A 27269-nucleotide genomic window follows, 5' to 3' on the forward strand; every position below is an offset into this window, starting at 1 on the left:
ATTAGAAGTCCTTCTTCTCTTAGTGCAGCTTTGAACCAATTTGTATAGGTTTACACAGGAAATTAACTACTGTGAGTTTTAATATAATTTGGCCCTTTGATCTGATAAAGAGACACTGTATTAACTGCTGGTTTTGTGAGGAACCATAATCTTCATCAATTTGGAATGCATGCTCATATATAACATATTAATTTTTCATTCTGCAAATTCTACAGACCACTCAGATTTTGAGATATGGCCTATTCCTCCTCAAAACACAAATGACAAACAAATGTCACCAAGGGGATGATAACATTCAGGGAGGGAATGCCACATGGAATAAAAGCCTTTGGAAGGTGACTCCAATTCTATTGTTTCCACACTGTACAGGCGACTGGGATGGACCCAGAGAAATAATGTGTGCAAGAGGGGGAAAAATAGGCCAGTGTAAATTATCCAGCTCTGGGTAGATGAAAGTTTTATAGTGGATGATCACTATCTCCTCTTAGCATATGAAACAAGAGACTGCAGTAGGAACGTCTGCTGGAATCCAATCTTGCAATGGAAATGCTTACTTTGATAGTGGGGGGTTCATGTTGCTCATCACTTATATATGAACTCGTTCCAATGGGAGCACTGAGGACATTTTTCATGATTCCGCCTACCAGAGTCTATACTATTATTAATGCAAACTTGCCCCATAACAGATGCAGAGTTTTATGTGATCTTACAAAATAAATTCCTGGACAAAAAAGTTCCCAGAGCTTAGTTTCATTAACATTGAGAGGATAAGGACGTTAAATGGGAATATGGAAGATTGTTCTGCATTATTTTTTATAGCTCTGTTTTAGTGTAAATTAATGATGATGTTATAAGATTCTTCAAAAGGAAATTTCAAAGTCCCTTTGAGTTATTTTCATCTCTGTGTTCTCAATAATGTACACAGTTCTGAAAAATGACGAGATTTAAAATTTTCCCTAAAGGATGTTGACATTTGTTTTGCTCAGCATGTGTTTACTTATGTGTGCTTAATGTGACATGGAATATACTTTTTAAGATACAGTTACATAAACATGGATGAAAAATAATATTAACATTATGTTATACAACACTAGCTCTCAGGGTCCCCTAGACCAAGAATGGGGACAGTGTCCTTCACTTTTTTATTGACTGAATACCATGCATTTGTACAATGCTTTCGTGTTACAAACTCTTTACATAAAATACAACTTTTTTTAAAAGACCCAATTACTCTTAATCTATACAAAACTCTTTGAGGTAGATATTTTTCCTATTTTATCAATGAAGAAACTGAGATTCACAGGGGGAAAAATTTCTTGTTCAAGGCCAAGTCTCAAAATTCAGAAGGATTAGAATTAGTGCTGTGCCAAATTGCAGAGATGTGAGCCAACTACACATCAGCTGCCTCATGACCACAGGCCCAATAGGACTCTGGGCTGAAATCTCTCTGTTTTATCTTTTCAGGCTTGTTAACTGAAATTCAGTGTAAATCTAAACGACTAAGGAAGAATGTGAAGCGGCATGCAGATCAGACCATTAGTGAAGACAGCGAAGGTCGGGATTTGCGACAAGTGACCTCGACAACCAAGTCATGCAGGGTAATAACGTGCAATGGTGTCCGCTGAAGCCCACAGCAGCTGAGCTTCTAGGCCTGTAGTGACCTGGCTGAGAGGCTTTAAAATTAGAGCCACCGTAAGCAGAATTTCATTCCAGTTGTGCATTAAATGGGTTTCTTCTTTTTAGTGGAGAAAGTAAAATCTGCTCTGGTGTAGAAATTCAAATACTAGCAGTAAATAAAGCAAAATGAATGCTCTCCGTTCCCCTGGCTCCATTCCACACTTACTCCCAAGAGAATCCCAGTAGAAATGGTTCAGTGTAGAAAATGGATTTTTCAGGTTGAGGGTTTTTTTTTTTTTTTTTTTTAACGATTTTATGTATTTGATAGAGCCCGCGTGCACAAGCAGGGAGAGGGAGAAGCAGGCTCTCAGGGAGCCTGATGTGGGATGTGGGCCTGGATCCCAGGACCCTGGGATCATGATCTGAGCCAAAGGCAGACACTTAACCTACTGAGCCACCCCGGCACCCCTCAGGTTGAGTTCTGATGACAATTTTCTTTTTTCTTTCATTAAGAAGGGAAACTTAAAAGTGGGAAGGATGTGTATTCAGTAGAGGTTTGTGGGTTAGTCCCTATCAATGGGTAAAACTGAGTCGATACACATCTGTGGAACAATAGAGAAAAGCCTTTCCCATAGATCTCACGGATTATGCAAGAAATCCTTTGAGCAACCTGAGACAAAATAGAGGAACAAAACAGCATTTTGGATGATTGGTTAAACACATGGTGATAATCCACAGAGTATATGGGGAACTTTAATTTGCCAAAAGCTGAGAAAACAAAAATCCATGATTGTTTAAATCACACTCTTCTTAATGCTTATGATACTACTGACAAGGAAAACTTCATCCACAATTAGTTTTCCAAGTATAGTATTTCACATTCACTTCAGAAAAAAATACTTTCATATTATCTTGCCGTAGGACATTCACACTTTGATATAAGGAAGCAAAGAGTTGACAGATTAACCATACTCTTCAAAAGATGCTAGTAGGGAGAAAGGGTTGTTCAGGGTCTGAACTGTGCAGATTGATGACTCTACTTCAAGGTTAGGCAAACACTTTTTTCTATAAAGAGTCAGATATTTTAGGCTTTGGCCATAGGTCTCCATGACAACTACTCAAGCCTGCCATTTTCGTGCAGAAGCAACATAGATAACACATAAACAAGTGAGTGTGGTTTGTTCCAATAGTCACAAAACCAGGTGGATTTGGTAGATGGGCCACAGTTTGCTCAGAATGCTCTTAAGTGTGGGACATTTTCCTTAGTGACTAAACCTTGAACTTTCACTGAACTTCCCTATGAATGGGCTTGATAGACTTCATATCCAGACTATCCTATATTCCCAAGAAGTACATGAAATGGATATTTTGTTACTCCTATTTTACAGATAAAAAAATCAACAACTTGGGAGACATTTAGTGAAAGGGTATAAGGCTTGCCCAAGGACCCAGAGTAAGCGATTACAGCACACAATTTCTGAAATTAGTTTATTCCAGATGGATGCACATATATGAAAGATGCCTTATAACCACCTTCCCTAACACCTTTTATTTTTTTGCCAGTGTAGGAGAAAACTGAACTCACCCCAGATCAACAGAATCTTCTGCATTATATTATGGATTCATATAGCAAACAGAGGATGCCTCAGGAAATAACAAATAAAATTGTATGTACAAATACCTGAAAATAGTTTAAAGTTAATGTTTTCTGGAGCATTTAGTATTTTGGAGATAGAATTTATATATGAATTTGTTATTTCTAAATGATTACAGCTGAGAATTTAGTTTATATGTTTAAACTTTTAGCAGCATTGAACAAAGAATAAGAGGTCTCATATCTGTCTAGGTGATAGTAATTGTTCTCTGGCAATCTGAAAAATATGAACTGAAATTTAAATTGTATTATCCAAATCTCATTCTTTAGTCTAATGATTTTGTGTTATTTATCCTTTTATCTACTTATTAATCATTTGATTTTTTTTCCTTAAAATTTAGTTGAAAGAAGAATTCAGTGCAGAAGAAAACTTTCTCATTTTAACTGAAATGGCAACTAGTCATGTACAGATTCTTGTAGAATTCACAAAAAAACTGCCAGGTATTTTTATATGTAGATACTTTTTTGTTATACTGTGCAATATTCTTGTGACATTGAGAGAATCAGTTCTGTTTATTGTAAAGTAGGGATTATTTTACATCCGATTTAAATTAATGTGTCTAGCAATTATAGACATGAAATGTTAGAACATTTCATGTTCTATTTCATGTGTTAGAACATAAGATATGTGAAATCATATATAATAATTCTTCTGAATTGATAAACTAAGAAATTGAGACTTTACAGATTTGTTATTCATCCATTTACTCATTTAAAAAGCATTTGTTGATACCTATTTCATGCTAAGTACCTAGCTATTACCTTCAAGGGGGTGTCTAAAGAAAGGCTATAATAAAAACAATTATATACAAAGTACTGTTTGAACAGAGAGGAAGTGGTTGCTAATTGTATCTGAGAAAGATAGGGAGACTTCAAAGAAAACAATATTTTTTTTTAAAAGATTTTATTTATTTATTTGTCAGAGAGAGAGCGAGTGAGAGCGAGCACAGGCATACAGAGTGGAAGGCAGAGTCAGAGGGAGAAGCAGGCTCCCAGCGGAGCAAGGAGCCCGATATGGGACTCGATCCCAGGACGCTGGGATCATGACCTGAGCCGAAGGCAGCTGCTTAACCAACTGAGCCACCCAGGCGTCCCCCAAAGAAAACAATATTTTAATTGGGTCTAAAAGATAAAGCATTGGGGAGGGTATGGGATATAATGAGTGCTGTGAAATGTGTAGGCTGGATGATTCACAGACCTGTACCCCTCAGGCAAATAATATATTATATGTTAATAAAAATAATTAATAAAAATTTTTTAAAAAGATAAAGCAGTTTTTTTGGTGGCACAGAAGAGAAGGAAACTTCCAAGTTGAAAAACCTGCTTGTGAAAATATAAAATATAAGGCATAAGCAAAAATAGGATTTTTAGAGATGAAAGAGGAAAATTCAATGGGATTACAGCATAATGTGGTGGGCTCCTTGGTTAAACATAATGTAGTTGGTACCAGACTGCTAAGGGCCTAACTAAGGAATTTAATCATCATTCCCTGGATTGTAGAGAGCTTTCGGTGCCTCTTTGTTGTTGTTGTTGTTTGTGTTGACAGGAAAGTTATGGATTTATGTTATATAGATATGACTTGATCAGTTTTATATAAGATGGATTTGAATAGGGAGGGACCACGGAGGAGGGGTCATTTAGGATGCTACTGCAGAGGTCAAGGCAGAGGGCTTGAAATAAAACAACAGCAGTGGGAGACTAAAGAGAAAACAAAATGAAGAGAGATGCAAAAATTGAAAGTACTTAATGAACAATTTTATTTGTGAAATGAGGGAGAGGAACGTATTCATAGTCATTTGCCAATACAGAAACTGGAATTCAAGATTCTTGTCTCCCAGCTTCCCAATTCTTCCAACAATACTACCAATGCTATCTAAGCCACTACATTTAAGTTGTTTCAGTGTTTTAAAAATATATTAGTACAATAGAATTCCATGATCTAGGAGAGTATAATTAATACCTTGTATAAGAGCATAACCTTGTAATATTAAATTACAGAAGGTAACTTCTGATGTAAGATTTTAATTAGGTTAATTTGTCTTCTTTTGCTGACATTATGCAGTTATTTTATTAAAGTGTCATGGATAGACATAAGCCTACATAAAACTCATAAAATGTGAGGAGAAAATGTTCATTATCATTTTAACATTAGTATTCTCTCATTTCTTTATTAACAACGAAAGAAGGACTTAATTTGTTATATGCTAATTAGGGCAGTCTTGATCAAAAGCAAGTGTATACAGGAGTGGAAAGTGTGGGAGGAGGAATTGGGAGAAAAGGAAAAATATGATGTTTTTGGTTGTTTGTGAAAAGAGAGTTTTTCAGTTCAAATTGTCTGTTGATCTTGAACCACAAAATAATTGAAGAAAAAATTCTTCTTCATAGAATGTAGCTTATCTGAAGGCAACAGCAATAACTGACATATCTCTTTATTCCCCATGCTTAGACTAGTTCATGAGGGGAGGAAAGAGTACAGTTAATGTATGTTTAATGGGTAAAGCAAGGGCACCTGGCTGGCTCAGTTGAGAGAGCATGTGACTCTTGATTTGGGGGTTTTGAGTTTGAGCCCCAAATTTGGGGTAGAGATTACTTAAGAATAAACTTTTAAAAAATGAAAAATATTTTAAAACTTTTTAAAAAGGAAAAAAATAAAATACAGGAGGAAATAAAAAAACACAAAACTCGTGAGAAAAATTTTAGCAATAGTAACAATATAGTTAAATTAATATTTTAACAAAAATAATGGAAATGGCATTATTATAAATAGTAATAATAGTGCTGTAACTCCAAAAATGAAGGGGTTTTTGTGAAAGATAGATGAATTGTTTCATTCTGTAGTTCATTGAGCATAAGCTGTGCCAGGCACTGTCCAGGGTGCTGGAGACCCTGCAGGCTTGGCTCCGGTCCTCAAAGGAGCTTTTCAATTCACCAACATAGTGATTCTTAATCCTTCACGTTTCTCTCTTTTCTAAACTTCCACTGTTATTTAATACTTTTCTAAGCCATTTGAACCCTGATGATGTTAGTTTATTTTTATATGTGTTGTGTGTGTGTGTGTGTGTATACATGTGCATAGGAGCTTGTGTTGTTTTCCCATTTATTCAGTTATCTAATTATTCAACAAGTAATTCTTGGCTGTCAATTATGTGCCAGGCACTGGGAATACAAAAATGAAGAGAACGGCAAAGTCTCTGACTCCAAGAAGTTTATACTCTATTAGATGTGGCAGACAATTAGCAAATATGAATAATTTTATTATGTGAGGTAGTGGTAAACTCTATGAATAGAAAATAAAGCAGGTAGGAACCAGCAAATTCTGGGGGATATTATTTTAGTAGGATTACCTTGAAGCAGAGATCTGCATACAGTACATGTCTGTATACAGTGAGACATGGGGATAGCTGGAGAAGAGCATTTACCCTTGAGGCAAAACAACATACATGTTCATAGTAGAGCCCAGGGTCAGTGTGACTAGAGTGCGGTCAGTGAGGGGAAGGAGGAGGAAGAAATGATGTCAGAGAGGTAGCTGGGGACTATGGCATATAAGCCAGGATAAGGACATGTTCCTTCAGGTTATCAACTCATTCCCATATTTCTCTAATTTTTTTCTACCCTGTATGATAGAGTGCTGAGCTCAGAGCAGATATCTTAACATGATCTTGATTGTTTTATTAATTTTTTTTTGAAAATTCCCCCATTCTCCAGATTGACTAATGAGCCAGACAAATAATCCCTTAAATGTCTGGATATATGTGAAAATTTTTTCTTTTTTTTCCTTTTTTTTTTTCTTTATAATTTATTTATTTGACAGCGAGAGAGATCATAAGTAGGCAGAGAGAGAGAGAGGAGGGAAGCAGGCTCCCTGCCAAGCAGAGAGCCTCACATGGGACTGATGTGGGGCTCGATCTCAGGACCCAGGGATCATGACCTGAGCCAAAGGTAGAGGCTTTAACCCACTGAGCTACCCAGGGGCCCCTGAAGATTTTTTTCTGTTTTGTGGATGCTTCCATTCTGCAGAGTTAACTCCAAGACACCAGATGCGACTAATATAATAGCTCAAAGAGTATCTGTTTGCTTCTAATTTCTGAGGGTTGCTTCATCTGGATCTCTGCTCTGCCATAATATATATTTTTGGTGTGGGTCTGACATCCTTTTTTACCCAATTTATTCAACAAATTCTGCTTAATAAAGATAAAAGTCAACATCTATTTGGGAGAGAACAATAAGCACTTAATGGCTCAAACTACCCAACCTTAAAACAATTATAAAATCACTTTATGGAAATGTTTTATCAATGGGAATGATAACGATGATGAAATACTGTTATATAAAATTCACAATTCCCTCACACTGATTTGATTATCATCTTCATCCAGGATTTCAGACTTTGGACCATGAAGATCAAATTGCTTTGCTGAAGGGGTCTGCAGTTGAAGCTATGTTCCTGCGTTCAGCTGAGATTTTTAATAAGAAACTTCCAGCTGGACATGCTGACCTATTGGAAGAAAGAATTCGGAAGAGTGGTAAGTGATTTGGCTAATGGTAAAGAGTTTGTTCCTGCAAGTAAGAATTTGTACATCCCACAAGATAGGCGTCTTGTCTGTCTTATGCAAAGTTATGTGCCCATTGTGATTAGTATGGAGAATGGCTCTAAAAAGATATGTGTTAAATAGATGAGGCCTTTAGAGGGTTGGTTCAAAAATCCTTGTTGTATTAGCAAAATACTAAAAATACTCTTTGCTCTATATTAAGATTAAAGGTCGAAGGAAAAAATTTTTTTTAAAGTTCAGAAAACTACTCTGATAAAAACAGCATACAGGAGCTGAGGTTATTCAGTCCAAAAAAGATTCATTTGTTCAAAACCTTCACGTCTGAATGACCATGGATCAAACTATTATCTATCTCTATTCAAAGTAAAATAAAAGGAACTATTAATAGCAACATTTATACACCATTTACTAGGTTTTAGACACTGTTCTAAATACTTTACATATATGATTTCATCAAATCCTTGCAAAGTCCTCTGAATAAGTACTATTATTATTCAAATTTAGTAGATAAGGAAACTGACACAGAGAGTGCCTAATAACTTTTCCATCGACAGACAGGAAGTCTGACTTTAGAAGCCCTGTGTCTAAACTACTATGTTACACTGTCTCTCAAGAGACAAAATGAAATAATAGTATGAGTTGAACTTATTACAGAGGAATACTGGGACAGAAAGCACTAAGAGATATTGGAATGAATTTCCAGGAATTCTGTGCTATTTATCTTAGAATCTGAGTCTTAAAATAGTATAACTTTTCATTTACCTGAGAGACTTTATATATGGATTGGGAGAGAAGGGATGAATGAGATGAAATGATGGCTTAAGATCCTTTCTTCCCAAAGTATTATCTTTTTATGAATTACTAGAACAAGTTTAAATATTTATAAAATTAGTGATTTAGAATAGAGATTGGAAGGAAAGTTTTTAGGAACTTCTGCATTTGCAATATAAGGAAAATAATTGAAAATAATTTTTTTAAAAAACAGCCATCCCATAATTGTTGTGTTTTCTTCTCTTAAACACTGAAAGCATAATTATCATCATTGTTAGATTTAAAGGATATACATTTTACAAAGATGCATTCATTATTCAAATAAATCCACTAATTTATTAGTTTAACATATATTTAAGGGCAAGACACTGTGGAGGTAGTGAGAGGAATCAGGCATCTTTCTTCTCTTAGGAAGCTTATAGTCTAGTAGGGAGATGTGATCTGTACATTGATAGTTACAATAAAATGTGGAAGAGAAATGAGATGGGGTGACATCTTGTTGGTAAGGCTCTGGAAAGATTTCATTGGCAAGCTGGGCCTTAAATGATATTTTATGTGACTATTCAGAGTGGAGGTACAAGAGAAAAGGACCAGCAGAAACAAAGGACTGAGGCAGGGGAGTTCAGGTTATACACACAAAGAAGAATGAATATTTGAGTTTGATTAGATTAAAGGTTACATCAAAGGGAAATGGAATTTTTTAGAAGTCAGAATCAAATGTTTGAGGACCTTGAATGTTAGGCTAAAAGATGTATCCTTCATTTTCTAAGAAACAGGGAGACATTAAAGATTTTTGAGAAGGAGAGGAAAAATGCCAGTCATGCTTTACAAATCTGCCAGCAATGTTAGGATAAACCAGGATGGGAGACGCCTCTCAGGAGGCAAGAGGTTTCAAGAATGTGCTCCCAGAAGAAATGAAGAGAAGGGAAAGAGTCTGAGAAATACATTGTCAGAGATTTCCGCCCTTTGAAAGACAGTATATTAGTAAGAAATATGGGTTCTGGTTCTGGACAGATTTTATTTTACATTTTCTGGAACATAGTGGTGTGTGTGTGTGTGTGTGTGTTTTCACTCATCTGTGCATCTGTCCAGGCAGCTGGGGTAAGGGAGAAGGGTTGAATCAGGTAACCTCCACAGTACCATCCAGTTCTAATTAGTTCTTAACCAATCAGTTTTTCTGATTGCTGGGTTAACCCGTCACTTGGGCAGCTACTGAAGTATCTTGATTTTTTTTTTTTATTGTGATAAGAACACTTAACATGAGATCTACACTATTAGCAAAAGTTTAAGTGTACAATACAGCATTTTTGCCTATAGGTATAATGTTGTAGAGCAGATATTCATCTCACTTAACTGAAGATTTATGCCCATTGAGTAGGAGGGGGAAATGAGTTACTAATTAGTAAGCATAATAAAGGAGATCTTTCTATTCAACAAGTATACATTGAATACTTGATTTGTGCCAAGCACTGCACAATTATTGAGGTATGGAGGTGAGGAATTATGATCTCTGTCCCCCGGGAGCTTACAAACTAATGGGGAAGATGTATAAGTTAAGAATTCCTAAACAATGTGCAGTGTAATAGGGACTATGAGGGATGTATATGCAAAATGAAACTGAAGCAGAAAGATGTGCTTGACTTCCCTGAGTCTACATGGTGAGTCAGAAAAGGCTTACAAAGTTGACAAGTGAACCATGGAGGATTGTTGTGAACTCATCATGCCACAAAAGTCTGAGAAGGGTACTCCAACAGCTATAGCCATTAAATAGTAATACAGAAATTTAAAGTGCAAAAATGTGGAGGTGTGAGAGCATCCATGTGTTAGATCCACAAATACTGTGACATTGCTGAAAAATAGTATTTTTGAAGGTGAAATGTAATAATGCTAGATTTTTAAGGACCTTGAACACCACAAAAATAGATTAGTGTAGTTCCTGTATAATGAGTCTTGTAATGGTCTGAGCATATATGACATGACCATAGAAGTACTGTAGAAAGGTCTTTCAAGCAGTAATATGAAGGAACTTTTACAGGGATTGAGACAAGTCTATAAGGAAATCAATGCAATAACTAGGTGAGAAATGGTGAGGATCTTGCAGGTTAAAAACAGGTAAAAAATAGGAAAAAAACTTGCTTGATTAATGTAGGTTTCAGAACTTGTGATTTTGCAAGTTTCAGAAAAGTTCCAGAATGAAGTTTTCTAGAATGCAAACTATATAAATAACTACGTGTGTCTCTGGTTCATAAATAGATTACTTTACCCAAACATCAACCACATATTGTGACAATAAAAACCATCGAAACTCACATTCTGCTTCATATTTTATTATCTATAATGATGCTTCCATTTATTAATATTTATGAATTTGCTTCTCCCAGTGGATTTTCAGAGCATTGCCTCTTCCATACACCACATAAAAACCTGATCTTGCAAGATGACCTTTCAGAATAACTTTTTATTCTTATGCAAATATAACACATTCTTCTATTGTACATTTAATTCTAGAGAAACATAGCATCTCAAAGTTGCCCTGACTATGCCTACAGAACTCTTTAAAGAATATAATGTGAAATTTAATTTCTTGTTCTTCAAATTTGTACTCTTTTGTTTGCTATTATTAAATAAGTGACTCTTAATCTCACGAAACAAACTGAGGGTTGCCGGGGGGAGGGGGTTTGGGAGAAGGGGATGGGATTATGGACATTGGGGAGGGTATATGATTTGGTGAGTGCTGTGAAGTGTGTAAACCTGGTGATTCACAGACCTGTACCCCTGGGGATAAAAATATATGTTTATAAAAAATAAAAAATTAAAAAAAAAATCTCAATTACATACACAAAAGTACTGTCTCCTGAGATACATTTACTTAATGAGAGCTATAGTGCTTATTTGTATTAATTGAAGCTTCAGAATATTATATCTGACATAACTTGTGGTTGGGTTATTTCTATATAATTCTAGTGCCTCAATTATATTATTTCTAATGTACTATTATGCAAACTAGGTTTTAAAGCTGAAATATTTGTTAAAACTAGAAATAATCATATGATACCATAAAATATGACAGCACTGAAATTGCTAACATTGAATGAGTTTACATTTTAACATTAAGGAAATTAGCAATAACTTTTCACAGACCATGAAACTTGTTCTGTTAACTTCAAATATAACCTCTGAAACATATTTTTTGGCTTTTTTTTATTCCCATAACAGACATAAATGAAATATCCAATCCCTAAGTGCTTATCAGGATGACAGTATATCTTAGGATTTTGCAGTTGTTAACTTATATACACATCATCTTACGTATATTCTCAATGGTCCCCAAAGGTGGGTTTTACACTCCTGTTTTATAGATGAGGAAACAGTCTTAGAGAAGCTAATTGACCTGCACAGTGTTGCATAGCTAATCAGCAGATTGCCAGGAGATGAATGCAATTGATCTAACTCAAAACCCGGTGCTCTTTCTATATGTTGCACCTGTCACTCACCATGGTCTAATATTTGCTCTACTATCCGCTAGTAGGGAATGCAAAGACCTAGTAAAACATAGTTCCTGCCCTTTGGTTGAGAGGGAACATATAAGGAGCAGGTAGCTATTTGAAATTGGCTTTAGGTAAATGATAAAGTGAATAGAATCAGGGAGATCAGAGAAATGAGAGATCCTTATCAGCATGATGGAGTTGTAGCTGGTTTATGGTAGCATGGTCAAGTGTACTCTATACCTTACTTATTTTTCTGCTTTGTAACTACACATAATTTCATTGCCTTAGCTTTGGCTACAAATGGAAACAATTCTAAGAACTAACTTTTCTAAAGAGGATGATGTAAGCTGATTGTCAGTTGAGATACTGACTTTGAAGAAAGGGCTGGAAATGTTAAGAACAAATAACAGAATATTTATAAGAAAAGTAAAATGCATAAATCAAAATTTGGAGCCCTTTACACCACATTTTGCTTTTCAAATTGATTATGTAATAATTATATTATTATAATAATTATATTGGCATAGACCAATGGGGGTTCAATCTGTAGGAAAAAGGCATTTTCAAAATAAAAGAAAGTATTAAATTAATATAGGAGTCAGCATTTTCATTGGCTCTCAGCTGTATTCAGTAAGCCTTTTATACTTGACCAGTATTGGACAATATGTATTTATTTATGTATCTGTTTCTTCCATTAGTCTGTTGACTGCTAGAATGTTATTCCCAGCATTATCACAGTGCCTGGGGCACCGCTGTTGTCAAAAATTGGTGAATTTTGTTGAGATGATTTAGAACCTGACGATCCAAACCCTGGCAACTCCTAAGCACCAGTGAAATATAATTTAGCCACATAACCTTAGCCACTAGGACTAATGGGAAGCACGTTATTTATTAAATATTTCAAATATTTTATTTTGAAAGTAGTAATTTTTTTGAATTGCTAATTTGATGGCAACTTTTAACTTAAAGCCAACAGCATGGCACAAATGACTGACAGGGTAGAATTTGGCAGTTGAAATAGAGGTTAGGGTCCAAGCTTTTAACATCTGAGAATGTTTCCATGTCCTAAGGGCATCCCTTGCCCCCATGATGTCTCACAACTATGTCACCTTTGTCACAAGGAACTAACAAAACAGAATATTGCCCAATTTAACAAACATTTGTTCGTCATTATCATGTCTCCAGCAGGATGCTGATTACTGAGTAGAGCACCTTTAAGTAGTCAGGCAGTGTGTCAGGCACAGGGAGTACGATGTTGGTTCCTATTCTCAAAGTTTTGTTTTTTCTGGTATTTCACACTCCATTGGGAAGGAGAGATATGAATTGTGATACATGCATAGAAATAAACGTAGAGAAGAAAACAACTAATTCTGCTTCACTGTGACAGGGAAAGCTCCACAGAGGAAGCAAAATTTGAGTGTTGTCTTGAAACATGAGTGGTGTGTCCTAGCCTAATAGGGATCCTGCCTTATATTTTAAGCAAAAAAGCATGAAGACTAAAAATGTATCTTATTTGGTAGAGGAACTATCTGTTAGGATGCCCTTGGCTGATGATCATAGAAAATCCAGTTCAATATAACTTAAACAGTAAGGACATTAGCTCAAATGAGAAACCCAGAGGAAGGGTGGCAGCAGAATTGGTTAATGAAGTTGCTCAGCAGGTTATCAGAAAGACAAGTCTTTTTCAAAACTTCTGCTCTGCGATCCTTGGTGTATTAGCTTTACCCTCAGGCTGATTCTCTTCCTGGCCACAGCATTTCCAGGCATCACATCCAGGGGCAACTGTGCCCAAAGGAAAAAGAAACTTCAGAAAGGAAATTAATGACCTCTTCCTGAATATAGAAATCTTTCTTGAGACCTCCCAAGTAGACTCTCCTTTGCCTCAGTAGCCAGAATTGTACTGTTGCTGACTATACCAACAGTGGCTGGACCTTGGGCTGGAGCTTCCATCTTTTCCTCTGCAATAGCACATTGGCCATGGCACTGGAGGGGAAGAGAGGTAGAGAAGTGTAGACTGACGTAATTCGGCTCCAGGAACCAAGAGTTTCTGTCATTACCTCACAGGGAAACTACTGGGATGGAGAGAGTTTTATAAGGAAAGTGGAAGGCAAACATTGCTTTGTGGGGCATGTCAGAGACTTATACCTTAACTTCTATGCTATGGGGTGGTGCCCTTTCTAGGAAAATGTCAAATTACATGGTTTTGAGCAAAAAGCATCATTTTTAGTAAGATTCTTGGTCTATCTTGATCCCATCATTTATAATAAATCAGATAGAGGTGTTTAAAATACCAGGAATGTTGTCTTATATACTATCTTGTATCACATACACACATCCCTCTGCTTTATTTTTTTTTTTTTAAGATTTTTAAAATTTATTTGACAGACAGAGATCACGACTAGGCAGAGAGGTAGGCAGAGAGAGAGAGGAGGAAGCAGGCTCCCTGCAGAACAGAGAGCCTGATGCGGGGCTCTATCCCAGGACCCTGAGATCATAACCTGAGCCGAAGGCAGAGGCTTTAACCCACTCTCTGCTTTATTTTTTGTCCCCAGTTAAAATTTGGAAGTTTAATTCGGAAATAAAAGACATTTACAATTCAAAATAACTTAAAATAGCATAGAGTTGATTCTATCAAGTAGTTTTTCTCTGACTGTTTCTGATTAATGAACAATTAATTGTTCAGTTACATACCTCTTTCTCTAGAAAGGTAAAACAAGAAACAGAGAAGCAGAGACACACTTTTTTTTTTTTTTTTTAAAACAACTATGCCCTTTTCCATAGTAGTCTTTGTTGTTAAATTAGAAAATAGCCCCACCTTGTGGCCAAAAATCAGCTAATTGGGTATAGAAACAAAAAATGAAATAGACTTAAATCTCCAGAAAGGAGGAGGCAGGAAAACAAGAAAAGATTGCCCCTTCGGAATGATATTATTATTACATTTCCTAAGTTAGAAATTGCTGGTTCATAAAACTTAAAGTACCCCTTTGTTGATTATTAACTTCAATTCTAAAAGCAGATTTATATTTGATCTATGCTATAAGAAATTATTTTTAATTCCACTATTTTCTATATTTTCACTATATTCACTGTTAGCTTGTACAATATATATAATATAAACAATCATAACAAATATCTTTACCTCTTTTTTGCTCAAAAGTATTAGCTATAGTTAGATAACTAATGGACGTAACATTTTTGTAAGGTTAATGGATATTTAGAAAGACAAAATAGGAAATTAGGTAGTCAAATATGTTTTCTAAAAATTAAATATTTTCAAATCAACCACCTTTAATATTATCATCAATCTTTGTATGCTATTTTAAAATATAGCATGGAGTTATTATTTCAGGTAGCCACAAATGATGGGTGTAGTCCCTGAATGCTGAGGAAAGCCTAAAGACTGCCATTTTTCTTTTTTAAAGTAAAAAAGAACATCCTTACCAGGAAAATATAGATCTTAGTTTAGCTTTAACAAGTTTTCAGTGTTTTAGAAAAACACTGAAGCAGATCACTGATCAGCCAATTTATATTAATCTCTAGGGAGGTCCAGAATGTAAAAATAAAACAAAAACATAGCTCTGTAAACACAAAAGTAAATGAGCTGTCTAACTAAAATTGAGATAAACTGAGATAAAAATGAATTAATGAACTAACATTGATCTAATTTCTTAAATAACAATAATAGTATTTGTGCTAACATTCATTGAGGGTTTGCTATCAACCAGGCATTATGCTAAGCACTCCACATATATTATCTCATATAATGCTATTGTTATAATTCACATTTCACAGATGAAGACACTGAGGCTTATAGAATTTAAGTATTGTGACCAACATGGAGTCATAGATCAGATTTCAAACTGAGCTGGCTCACCAACTCTTAACCTCCTCACTAATTCTTAACCAGGACTGATATTCCCAGGCTCGCAACCTTCTGGATTTTAAGTTGTGTCTAGTCTGGTTGTGGGTATTCAGCTCAATCTGTAAAAGCTGGAATCTTCCACATGATGCAATACCCAAGTTGCTTAACAAAGACACTACTGTTAAGAGAGCCCCCTGGGGTCGATTAAAGAATCAAAAGTCAAGGGGAAAGAAGAGTGTGGCATTTGGACTAAAAAGAGAGAAAGGCCAGGGATTCAGTTCCGGAAGACTCTTTAGATTATTCTAAAGGCAAGGATTTGGACTTTCTGATTCTGCGAAGCGTAATATTATATGAAAATTGTTCTCTTTAGGGTCTGGAATCCAGCTGCATTCTGGTTTGGTTTGGCCAAAGCTGTATGGCTCCAGGTCTGGTTGGAGATGGAATAGAGCAGTCCATTTTTGTGTGGACCAACTCTGGGAAATTCATCCTCATCTTAATTCATCCATAAATCACATCACAGTCTCTCTCTCTCTCTCTCTCTCTCTCTCTCTCTTTTAATTTCCATGGTCTTTTTCTTTTTCTTCTTCTCCTTCTCCTCCCCTTCTCTTCCTCCTGTTCCTTGTCCTCTTCCTCCTCCTTCTTTTCTCTATAATTCCTTAGTCACAGCTCTTCTGGAGTGGAGCCATGCACAGAACAGATCCAGAATTAATACTTGTTGAAAGACTGTAGGAAGTGACACAAAGGAGTCCTAAGTTACGAAGAAGTGCCAGCTAGATAAAGGAGAAGGAGACTATTCCAAGTAGAGAGAATGTGAAAACTGGGCGATGTGAGTTATTTAGAAAGCTCTGAGTAGCTAAACATGGCTGGAGTAAAGGCTGTGTGATAGAAAGGTCAGGCAGCTTAGTGACCGCTAAGAGCCAGAACTCTGGAGCCTGCTAGTTTCGAATCCCGCTTCCACCTCTCACCAACTGTGTGTCTTTGGGTGAATTATCTAACTTCTTGGTGACTATCTCATAGGGTATTAGGAAGACTGAATTGGGGAGACAAAATGTGATTTAAATGTTAAGATTCTGGGACTAAACTGAAGACAGGAAGACCAATGAGGAGGCAGGTGTAGTAATCCAAATGAAAAGAAAGGACTTAAACAAAATCAATTCCAGGTGCCACAGAAAGAAGAGAGAGCACCCAGGGAGAGGTAGCAGGTCAAATCATAGGACTCACACCTGCCAGAGTTAAGAGGGAGGACTGAGTCTCAGTTGTCAGGCAGGGGCAGCTGGTGGGTGAAGGTATCAGTAATTGAGAATGGGAATTGAGGAAGGGGATGGATTTGGAGGAAGATGGGGAGTTTAGTTCTGTACATGATATTTTTGATTTTGGATGTATTGACTTTGAAGAGAACAGCGAAGTACCCATGCCCTAGTAGGCAATGCAACTCTGAGAAGAACCCTAGCTGATGTATTAAATGAAGATGTTTATACCTCTGGACTTAGGAACAACAATTTTTGTTCCTTGTTTAAGATGCTGCCTATACCTTGATTATAGATATTAATATTAAAAAGATTAAACCATATCTAGAAAATGGTTGGGAGATTCTTTGGGCAATTTGAGAATATTGTCATTTACTGGCGAATAGTTGTGACTGAAACAAAGGCTCTGCTGAGGGCAACTGGGTGGCTCAGTCAGTTAAGTGTCCGTCTTTTGCTCAGGTCATGATCCCAGAGTCCTGAGATCGAGCCCCACATTGCTCCTTGTTCAGAGTGGAGCCTGCTTCTCCTGCTTCCTTTGCCTGCCACTCCTCTTGCTCGTGCTCTCTCTCTCTCTCTCAAGTAAATGGAAAAAAAAAAAAAAAAGGCACTGCTGAAATTAGGAACACATAAATCACTGATTAGGTGATATTTTGAGGATTTTGTTAATTGACCTTCTTTGCAATGACCTGCCTTTGACTGGAGCCATAATATACAGTCATTATTTATACATTTGTGCATAAATATTAACATGTGTGTATATACAAGGTGTCTATAGTTCTACACTTTTTTTCATTTAAAAATTTTGTTATGCCTCTGCAATTTTTCATCTTTCCACCATAGGTATCTCTGATGAATACATAACACCTATGTTTAGTTTTTATAAAAGTGTTGCAGAATTGAAAATGACTCAAGAAGAGTATGCTCTGCTTACGGCAATTGTTATCCTCTCTCCAGGTAATTTTGTTGCTACATTTTTATTTATTTATTTATTTATTTATTAAAAGATTTTATTTGTTTATTTGACAACAGAAATCACAAGTAGGCAGAGAGGCAGACAGAGAGGGAAGCAAGTGCTCTGTTGAGCAGAGAGCCCCGTGTGGGGCTCCATCCCAGGACCCTGGGATCATGACCTGAGCTGAAGGCAGAGGTTTTAACCCACTGAGCCACCCAGGTGCCTGCTACATTTTTATTTTTATGCCATTTGTTTGTTCTACTCCCTCTCCAATGTAATAGTAATAATGTTTCTTTAAAGAAAATCTGGAAGACACAGCAGTGCAAAGAAAAAGTAAAATGGCCTGTAATCCCACCACTCAAATGAAATCATTGTTAATATTTCAGTGTAGTTCTTCTCAACCTTTATTCTAAACATAGTACTCGTTCATTGAATAATTGCATTTTGAACACATACCATGCATTAAACATGGTTCCAAACACGGGGGTGTACAGCAGTAAAGAAACAGGCAGGAGACAGCTGCATGGAGCTTGCATTCCAATAGGGTGAGAAAGATAACGAATGAGTAGACAAAAATAATTTTCAGGAGGTGGTAATGTTAAATATATATATAATATAGATGATAAATTTTATAATTTAATTTATATATCATATTATAATTATATATGTATTTTCATATAATTTTTGTTTTATATAATATATAAAATAAGTAAGTATATATTTTATATAATACATACTTATATATAATTTAATTTATATATTGAGTTATAATTATATAGTATAAAATTTATAAATAATATTTATATAAAATATATAAAGATATATGTTTTATATATCTTTATTATATATTTATATTATATATATTTATATATATGTAAAGGTGAGGATATAAGGAAAGAAAGTGGCAGCAGGATGTTGCTATAATTAGTAGTCAGGAAAGGCTTTTCTAAGGGTTTGATATTTGAACAGGAACCTAAATGGAATTACATACTTTTTAACACAATAGAGCACATATTGTCTTTTTTTTTAAGTTTATTTTCCCATGTCATTAAAAATTATACTAGCAATGGGATGCCTGGGTGGCTCAGTTGGTTAAGCATCTGACTCTTGATTGTAGCTCAGGTCATGATCTCAGCGTTGTGAGATTGAGCCCCTGTTAGGCTCTGTGCTAGGCATGGAGCCTCCTTAGATTCTTTCTCTGCCTCTCCCCCTACCTCCTGTGTGCACACGCATGTGTTCTCTCTTTCTCTCTCTCTCTCAAAAAAAAAAAAAAATTTATATATATATATCAGTAAAATTTGTTGTAATATATGTCTCCATCATATTGATATACAATCATTTACTGGTTAACATTGTTGGGTCCCCCAATAATGGGTCCATGGTCAAAGGAGTGAGACTGATACAGAGCGAAGGTCAAGCAAAGCTTTATTTTGTGCCAAGCATCAAGAATCAAACCAACCATCAAACAGACCTTACAGATAGGGTGACCCCTCCCTGCCTCACAGACTAACTTTTATAGAGAAAAGGCTATGTTGTTGGGCCTGGCCACACACAGATGGCGAGTGAGATTGTAACACACAGAGAAAGCTGCACAGTCATGCTAGGTCACACATATGTGACCAATTGAATTACAATTTACCCTATAGTAGACATTTGAACTAGCCTATCACCTTGGTGTGAATTGGCGCCCAAAAGGTGGGGCCCGACTCCTTGGTAGCTAGGGAGACCTTATGCATGCTTTACTGATTGGATGTCTCCACCTGACCTGACTCATCCCCGCATTCGGGCTGTTATCTCCACCTGACCTGACCCACCCTTGTATTTGGGTTTTGTTACCTGGGACTGGTTTCTTGGACTTGCTTTTAAGTAAGGGCGGGGGGGCAGGGTCAGTTTAAGTTTTACTGCATAAACAACAAAATGGCTGTTTAACCGGGGTGGGGCCACTCTGGCTAAATAGGCCCTTACATTTACATCGCAAGCAAGTTACTGTTGCTACAGTTACGCCAAATTAATACTTCCCCACTCTTTAATTTTGTCTTTTTATCTTAAACCTCAAAACAGACAGACAATACATAAAGGACAGAGAAGCGGTAGAGAAGCTCCAGGAACCACTGCTTGATGTGCTCCAGAAGTTGTGTAAGATTTATCAGCCCGAAAATCCTCAACATTTTGCCTGTCTCCTGGGTCGCTTGACTGAGCTGCGGACATTTAATCATCACCACGCAGAGATGCTGATGTCCTGGAGAGTAAATGACCACAAGTTTACCCCACTTCTTTGCGAAATCTGGGATGTGCAGTGATGAACACTGCAGGGGCAACAGCATCTAGCTCTTGATTTTCCTCATAATATAAATCTGATGTACAACTTTCTTTTATTTCATTTGTACCTGGTCTCACACAAGAATTTTGACAAATATTTATGCAGTAATTCCATAACTTCCACAGTTGTAAATATAGAGCTAGATAGAATGAGTTTCTTTACATTGTATTTTATAAGGCTTCAGGAAATCTTTCGTTTAACTGGCATGCCCTGTTTGCCTAACTAAATGGATCACTCTTTACCTCTATCTGTTAAAATAGGGAAGATTTCATTTTGCTCTTTATCTTACCTTATTTGCATACATTTTATCAAAGAGCTGGTTTCAATTTTGGCAATAAACTGAACATAATGGCAACAGGCTTTTCTTCTGGAACAAAATTTGAAAAATATACAAACTCATTTCTTTAAATGGTGAATCACATCCTAAGGGGCCCGGTGTGTATCTGGGAGGTGGGGTGGGGGGTGGGTGGGTGAAGGGTAATTTACAAAAAGATAAACTCTCACAACACAGAGGGTGTTTTTCTCATCCCTGGAGAAGTCCTGGAGAATATTCATTTATTTGTAATAGCCCTTGGATTGGTTCATTTTCTTTGAAGTTCAAGGAGATAATATATAGAAAAGTTAATGATTCTCACATAAAGCATTTCCTCAAGCAAACCCTTTCACAGACAGAGTCTTGAAGCAGCATTTTCTTTTTCTTTTTCTTTTTTTTTTTTTTTGAAGCAGCATTTTCAAATACGGAAGACTCCCTTGATGGGATATTCCCTTTTCTCTCTTAAAAGTATTCGCTATTGGCTTCAGTGTTTATAATTAATCTCTCTCTCTCTCTCTCTCTTTTTTTTTTTTTTGGTTTGTTTTGTTTTTGGAAAACAAACCTACAGCTGGGTGCACAGCTGTTGTATACTTCCCCCAAAGCAGGAATTAGTTCATTTCCTTCATTCATTGTTATACTGTTGCATTCTTCTCCCCATTAGTCTTTGGTGAATACAATAAAATACCCTCTGTAAGTAATGGGCCTGTATGTTCCCTTCTCCTGGAATCAGAGAAAATGGAGCTAGCTAAGCATGCCAAAAGATTTTTTGTATTAAAATATTAGAGCAACCCCAAAGTCCTAAATATAGTAAAAGAGGGAATACGGTAGAGCTAGCTTTGATTGTATTCCATTTGATAGGAGAGGAAGACTTGAGTCCTTGCTAATTACAAGATGCCTACAGGGACACGGTAACTGCCTGGAGGGGTTTACAAAGAAGTGCTGCGGCAAGTTCTATGGGGTCACTGGGCAAGTCTCATGGAGGAGGTGACCTTTCCCTTGGGCTTGGAAGGGTATTCCAGACTTGGATCAGGGTGAGAGGAAAGGGGATTCAAGGTGAAAGGGGCAGCAGGAGCAAAAGCAGAGGCTGGTGAGTTGCGCAGCTGTTGACAAAGAACAAGTAATCTGGAGAGGGATCACCCTTAGCACAATCCTTTCTGACCCTTAGTTTCACCAGGGTGAGATGAAGATACCAGCAACTACCACCTCTAGGGATTGAGCTAATGAATGAAAAGTGGGAAGTTGCAGGCCCACCAAGGGAGAGGGGTGGTAAAGAAAGGACACTTCAGACGGAGAAATCAATTTCTGAATGCCTGAAGGAGGAGATCTAGTTTGAGGACCTGAATGTGGGTCGGTGTTGCCCAAATTATAAGGCATCTGTGGGGAAAGTGATGGGAATTGAGTTGGAACTGAGGGGGGTCTGTAGACACAGCTAGGAGTTTATAGTGTAGGTATGGATTTATTCACATAGTGAAGACCTTATAATAGTAAATAATATGCTTCTCCTGTGGAAAACTAATTGTGATAAAATTACAAATATATATATAGGCTCTTTGTCCCCAGTTCCTGACACAGAGGTTCTAAAACCTTTGGAATTTTGTGATAGGGGTGAAAGGAGCATCTTTTGTTATTCATGACAGCTCCTTTCAAAGGGCCTGAGTTTACAAACAAGTGATGGGGGTGGGACTATGGAGCTTCAGCATGGGGGGTGATTGCTAGAGTAATCAACCCTGTTGATTAGAGAGCTCCATCTTTCAGCCCCATTCCCAGAATCTGAGGAAAAAAAGATGATCCCAGAGATTGAGGTCAGTCACAGTGGCCAAGTATTTAATCAAATAATGCCTATGTAATGGATCTTCCATAAAAACACCTAAATGATGGGTTTGGAGAACTTCTGGGTTGATGAACACATTGAGGTCCTGGGAGGGCAGTGTGCTGGAGAGAGCATGGAAGCTCATGTCCTCTCCCCTACCCCCATACCTTACCCCATGCCTCTTCCATTTGGCTATTATTGAGTTGTACCCTTTATAATAAACCAGTAACAGTAAGTAAACCGTTTTCTTGAGTTCTATGAACCATACTAGCAAATTATCAAAATTGAGGAGGGGGTCATTTGTAAAGACCTTATTTCCAAATAAGGTCACATTCTGTGGTTCCAGATGGACATGAATTTTGGGGAGGGGAGACAGTATTCAATCCACTACATACATATAACACTTTACTATTAATTAGAACTGTTGTTATAAAGTTTTATAACATTGACTTACTTATATTAATATAAATCTGCAAGATTTCTTTAAGATAAGCTTAGTATTGTTTTTAATGTAGTTGGTTCTCAATAGATTATCAGGTGAATGAGTAGTTTAGTTAGTTATGGGTTACTCAAGCCCTCTGTTGCCCCCAAATTTTATTCCAATACTTCATACAAGGTATAATCCATAGACTGACACTCAGTAATGTCAAGGCATTAAATGCAACAGCAGCGGCAGCCACAAAATGCAGAACAAAACAACTAAAAAAAACATCAAAAGCAAAAAAAATCAATCAATCAATCAATCAAGAACTATTTCTTTTTTTTAATTCCAGTATACTTAACTTACAGTGTTATATTAGTTTCAGGGATGCAATATAATGATTCAACAATTCTACATATTACTCAGTGCTCCTCCTCAAGAATAGTATACTCTTTGGGGCACCTGGGTGGCTCAGTGGGTTAAAGCCTCTGCTTTCAGTCTGGTCATGGTCCCAGGGTCCTGGGATTGAGTCCTGCATTGGGCTCTCTGCTCAGCGGGGAGCCTGCTTCCCCCTCTCTCTCTGCCTGCCTCTCTGCCTATTTGTGATCTCTCTCTGTCAAATAAATTAAAAAAAAAAAAAAAAAAAGAATAGTATACTCTTAAACCCCTTCACCTATTTTTACCCAACCCCGCACCCTCCTGTCTTCTGGTAACCATCAGTTTGTTCTCCACAGTTAAAGAATCTATTTTTTGGTTTGTCTCTTTTTACTTTGTTCATTTGTTTTCTTAAATACCACATATGAGTGAAATCATCTGATAGTTGTTTTTTCTCTGACTTATTTTATTTAGCGTTATACTGTCTAGATCCATCCCTGTTGTTCCAAATGGCAAGATTTCATTCTTTCTTATGGATGAGTAATATTCCACTGTGTGTGTGTGTGTATGCATATCTATATATATAAATATATATGTATATTTATATATATATAGTCTACCTACCTATCTATTTCTCTATCATCTATCATCTATCACATTCTTCTTTATCCATTCATCTATTGAAGGAAACTGGGCAGCTTCCATAAATTGGCTATTATAAATAATGCAGCAATAAACATAGGGGTGCATATATCTTTTCAAATTAGTGTTTTTGTATTCTTTGAATAAATCTCCAGGAGTGTAATTACTGTATCATATGGTAGTTATATTTTTAGAACCTCCATACTGTTTCCACAGGGGCTTCACCAGTTTGCATTCCCACTAACAGTGCATGAGAATTCCTTTTTCTCCACACCTTTGCCAACACTTATTGCTTCTTGTATTTCTTGTGGTTCTTTGCTTTTTTTACTTTAACCATTTTTTTAAAGAGAGGGGGCTTTAGGGGAGGAGGTAGGGGAGAGGGAGAAAGAATTTTAAGCAGGCTCCATACCTAGTATGGAGCCTGATGCATGATCTCAACCCCTGAGATCATGACCTGAGCCAAAATCAAGAGTTGGATGCTTAACCAACCAGGCACCACAGCTTCAGCCATTCTGATAGGTGTGAGGTGATATCTCACTGCGGTCTTGCATTTCCCTGATGATGAGTGATGTTGAACACCTTTTCATTGTCTTTTGGCCACCTGTATGTCTTCTTTGGAGAAATGTCTGTTCATGTCTTCTCATTTTTAATTGGATTATTTTTTTGGTGTTGAGTTGTATAAGTTCTTTATATAGTTCAGATACTAACCCTTTATCAGATATGTCATTTGCAAATATCTTCTCCCAGTTCGTGTGTTGCCTTTTAGTTTTATTGTTTCCTTCACTGTGCAGAAGTTTTTTATTTTGATGTAGTCCCAATAGTTTATTTTTGTTTTCCTTGCCTCAGGAGATAAATCTAGAAAAAATGTTGCTATGGCCAATGTAAGAAAAATTACTGTCTGTTCTCTCTTCTAGAAGTCTTATGGTTTCAGGTCTTCCATTTAAATCCTTAATACATTTTGGGTTTATTTTTGTAACTACAGTATGTTTTAAAGCAATAGAGCATTCTTTCAGGGCTGTGAAAAAGCCAAATCATATCTCTACATCGAAGGGGTATATGATTTTGAGAGGCTCTTCTGTCTGATTAGTCAGATAAGTGATTATTCCTAATGTAATAACTTAATATTTAGATTTCCAGGCATGGTGCTTTCTTAAAATGGGGCACATCTTCACAATTCTGGCAAAGCCATAACTAATAGACTTTATCATCTGATGAAAACAGGCTGGTGAAACTTGCTCTGCATGTTGCAACCATGGCAATTTCAAGTAAAGTAAGAACCTCTAAAATATAGCTATTAGCCTAACCACCAATTAGAAAACCTACACATGAAAGTAGATTTCACCTCATTAGGTGGAACCCTCAATTACTAATTGTAGTGTTAAAATCAAGATAGGTAAGATGGTGAGTGCACTTAAGGAGTGGGGTACTAACCAGGAACTAATGTAAAAATGAGGTTAAGAAAGCATAAGAGAACTTTCTTATTTATAATACAGAAGGGAAAATCAATAAGAATCAAATAATTTAGAAGGAACTCCTCACCCAATGTACACATTTAACCAGTGAGGGATATTGACTTAAAGAAAAGTGATTTGCTTGGACTTTTTGGTTGCAGATTCATTTTCCTCCTGTCTTGTATCTTTATAAGGTACAGAAGTTACCAAGACAAACTACACAGACAATGAGAATAAAAAGAAAGCAAGCATAAAATGCCTTTCAGTCAAAGTTTCAGTAAATAGTTCAGAAATATTAGGTGGGGTGTGTGTGTGCGTGTGTGTGTGTGTGTGTGTGAGAGAGAGAGAGAGAGAGAGAGTTTATATATGTATATAAGTATAGCATCTTTCAATTTTTAATAAGTGGTATTCAAATGTTTAGGCACACAGTATGCATGTAAGAAAAAATAGTTAACTAATGACTCATCAAACAACTCTTAAATTTCTGTAGAGAAGTGTGCAGATTTTGATATTAGGTAAAGCCCAATTTAAAGCTACAACTCCACTTTGAAATTTGTCTATATGAAGTAATATGATAAATTGTCCTTAGTTTTAAACAGAAACACTATAAAACATATATTTATTTGAACAATAGGTAAAAATTGATTTATTGTAGCCAGGGGCACCAAAGGCTTCTGGGATCAACTGCAGTAAAAAAGGAAGGCCCACTATAGGGCTTTAGGTTCAATTACCTGAATATGTCCAGTTTTGGATGACCCTCTTATCTACCCCAGAATGTCAACTCTGTGAGAACAGGACCCTTTGTGCTAGGATAGAGTCTGGTGTTGGGGCACGTACTCAGTAATATTTGTTGAATTAACTTCTCAAATCTGTATCTCCTGCACCAACCAATTAAACCCCTCTGAGCCCCTCTACCTGCATGTTCCTCTCGCACTTCAATCTGAATACACCCCAAACCAAAGTGCAGTTTTCTTTTCCGATGGTTGTTTTCCTTGTGTTCCTTAGATTGGCACAATTATCACATGATTACTAAGTCCAGATAAGTCAGCTTCTCAGGTTATCTCCAGAGACCTCGTCCTCTCCATCCATTTTGAATTTAGTTTAGATAATTCTTAACTTCTAGTTTTTGGAATTGTTGCCAATCTCACTCTATTCTTCAAAAATCCTTGAAAAATTTTTTTTTCTAAAACACACCATCATATCATTCCCTTTTGATAACCAATCCCAAATAACTGCAAGAAAAATTCTGAACTCCTCAGCACCTACCAGACCTTTCATCTGTGCCTACTCTTTCAGCTTGATCTACCTCCCAATCTCCAGTCTTCAGTCTTTCAAGAACTACTATTCCCAGGACATTCCAGGTGCTCTCACATCTCTGGAACCATGTGTTCTTTGCCTGGAAAGCGCTCCTTATTCCCAATTATCCTTGCTTTTGCAAGATTCCTAACCATCCTTCAAAAACTCAGCACCTTTCAAACCTCTGACCATCACCTTCCAAGACTGTTAGGTGTTCCCTTCTTTGCAGACCCCATTAAACCTTTACCAAGGTACTCAGCACTTTAAAGGGCGGCATTGTCTTCTTCATTTTAGTCTCCTCAGCAATGCAGCAGCAGAATCTCATTTTTTTTTTTTTTAAGATTTTATTTATTTGATAGAACCAGCACAAGTAGGGGGAACAACAGGCAGAGGAAGAGGGAGGAGTCTCCCCACTGAACAGGGACCCCGTCACGTGGCTTGATCCCAGGACCTGGGGATCATTACCTGAGTCAAAGGCAGACGCTTAAGGACTGAGCCAC

The 27269-nt window shown here is 36.7% G+C and overlaps 1 protein-coding gene across 3 annotated transcripts in view; it reads left to right on the forward strand.

The window, feature by feature from the left end:
* The window catches only part of NR1H4 (nuclear receptor subfamily 1 group H member 4), a 63167-nt gene extending 42351 nt beyond the window's left edge, over positions 1-20816 (forward strand). For all 3 annotated transcript variants that reach the window (XM_059186639.1, XM_059186636.1, XM_059186638.1), the window contains 6 exons: positions 1465-1598; positions 3186-3284; positions 3613-3712; positions 7648-7794; positions 18030-18143; positions 20203-20816. In XM_059186639.1, the coding sequence (XP_059042622.1) occupies positions 1465-1598; positions 3186-3284; positions 3613-3712; positions 7648-7794; positions 18030-18143; positions 20203-20441 (833 nt within the window). In that variant the 3' untranslated portion in view covers positions 20442-20816. The remainder of the gene's footprint in view (positions 1-1464; positions 1599-3185; positions 3285-3612; positions 3713-7647; positions 7795-18029; positions 18144-20202) is intronic.
* Positions 20817-27269: the final 6453 nt, after the last annotated feature.

The sequence above is a fragment of the Mustela lutreola genome, chromosome 8, assembly GCF_030435805.1.
Source record: "Mustela lutreola isolate mMusLut2 chromosome 8, mMusLut2.pri, whole genome shotgun sequence".
NCBI classification, from domain to species: domain Eukaryota; kingdom Metazoa; phylum Chordata; class Mammalia; order Carnivora; family Mustelidae; genus Mustela; species Mustela lutreola.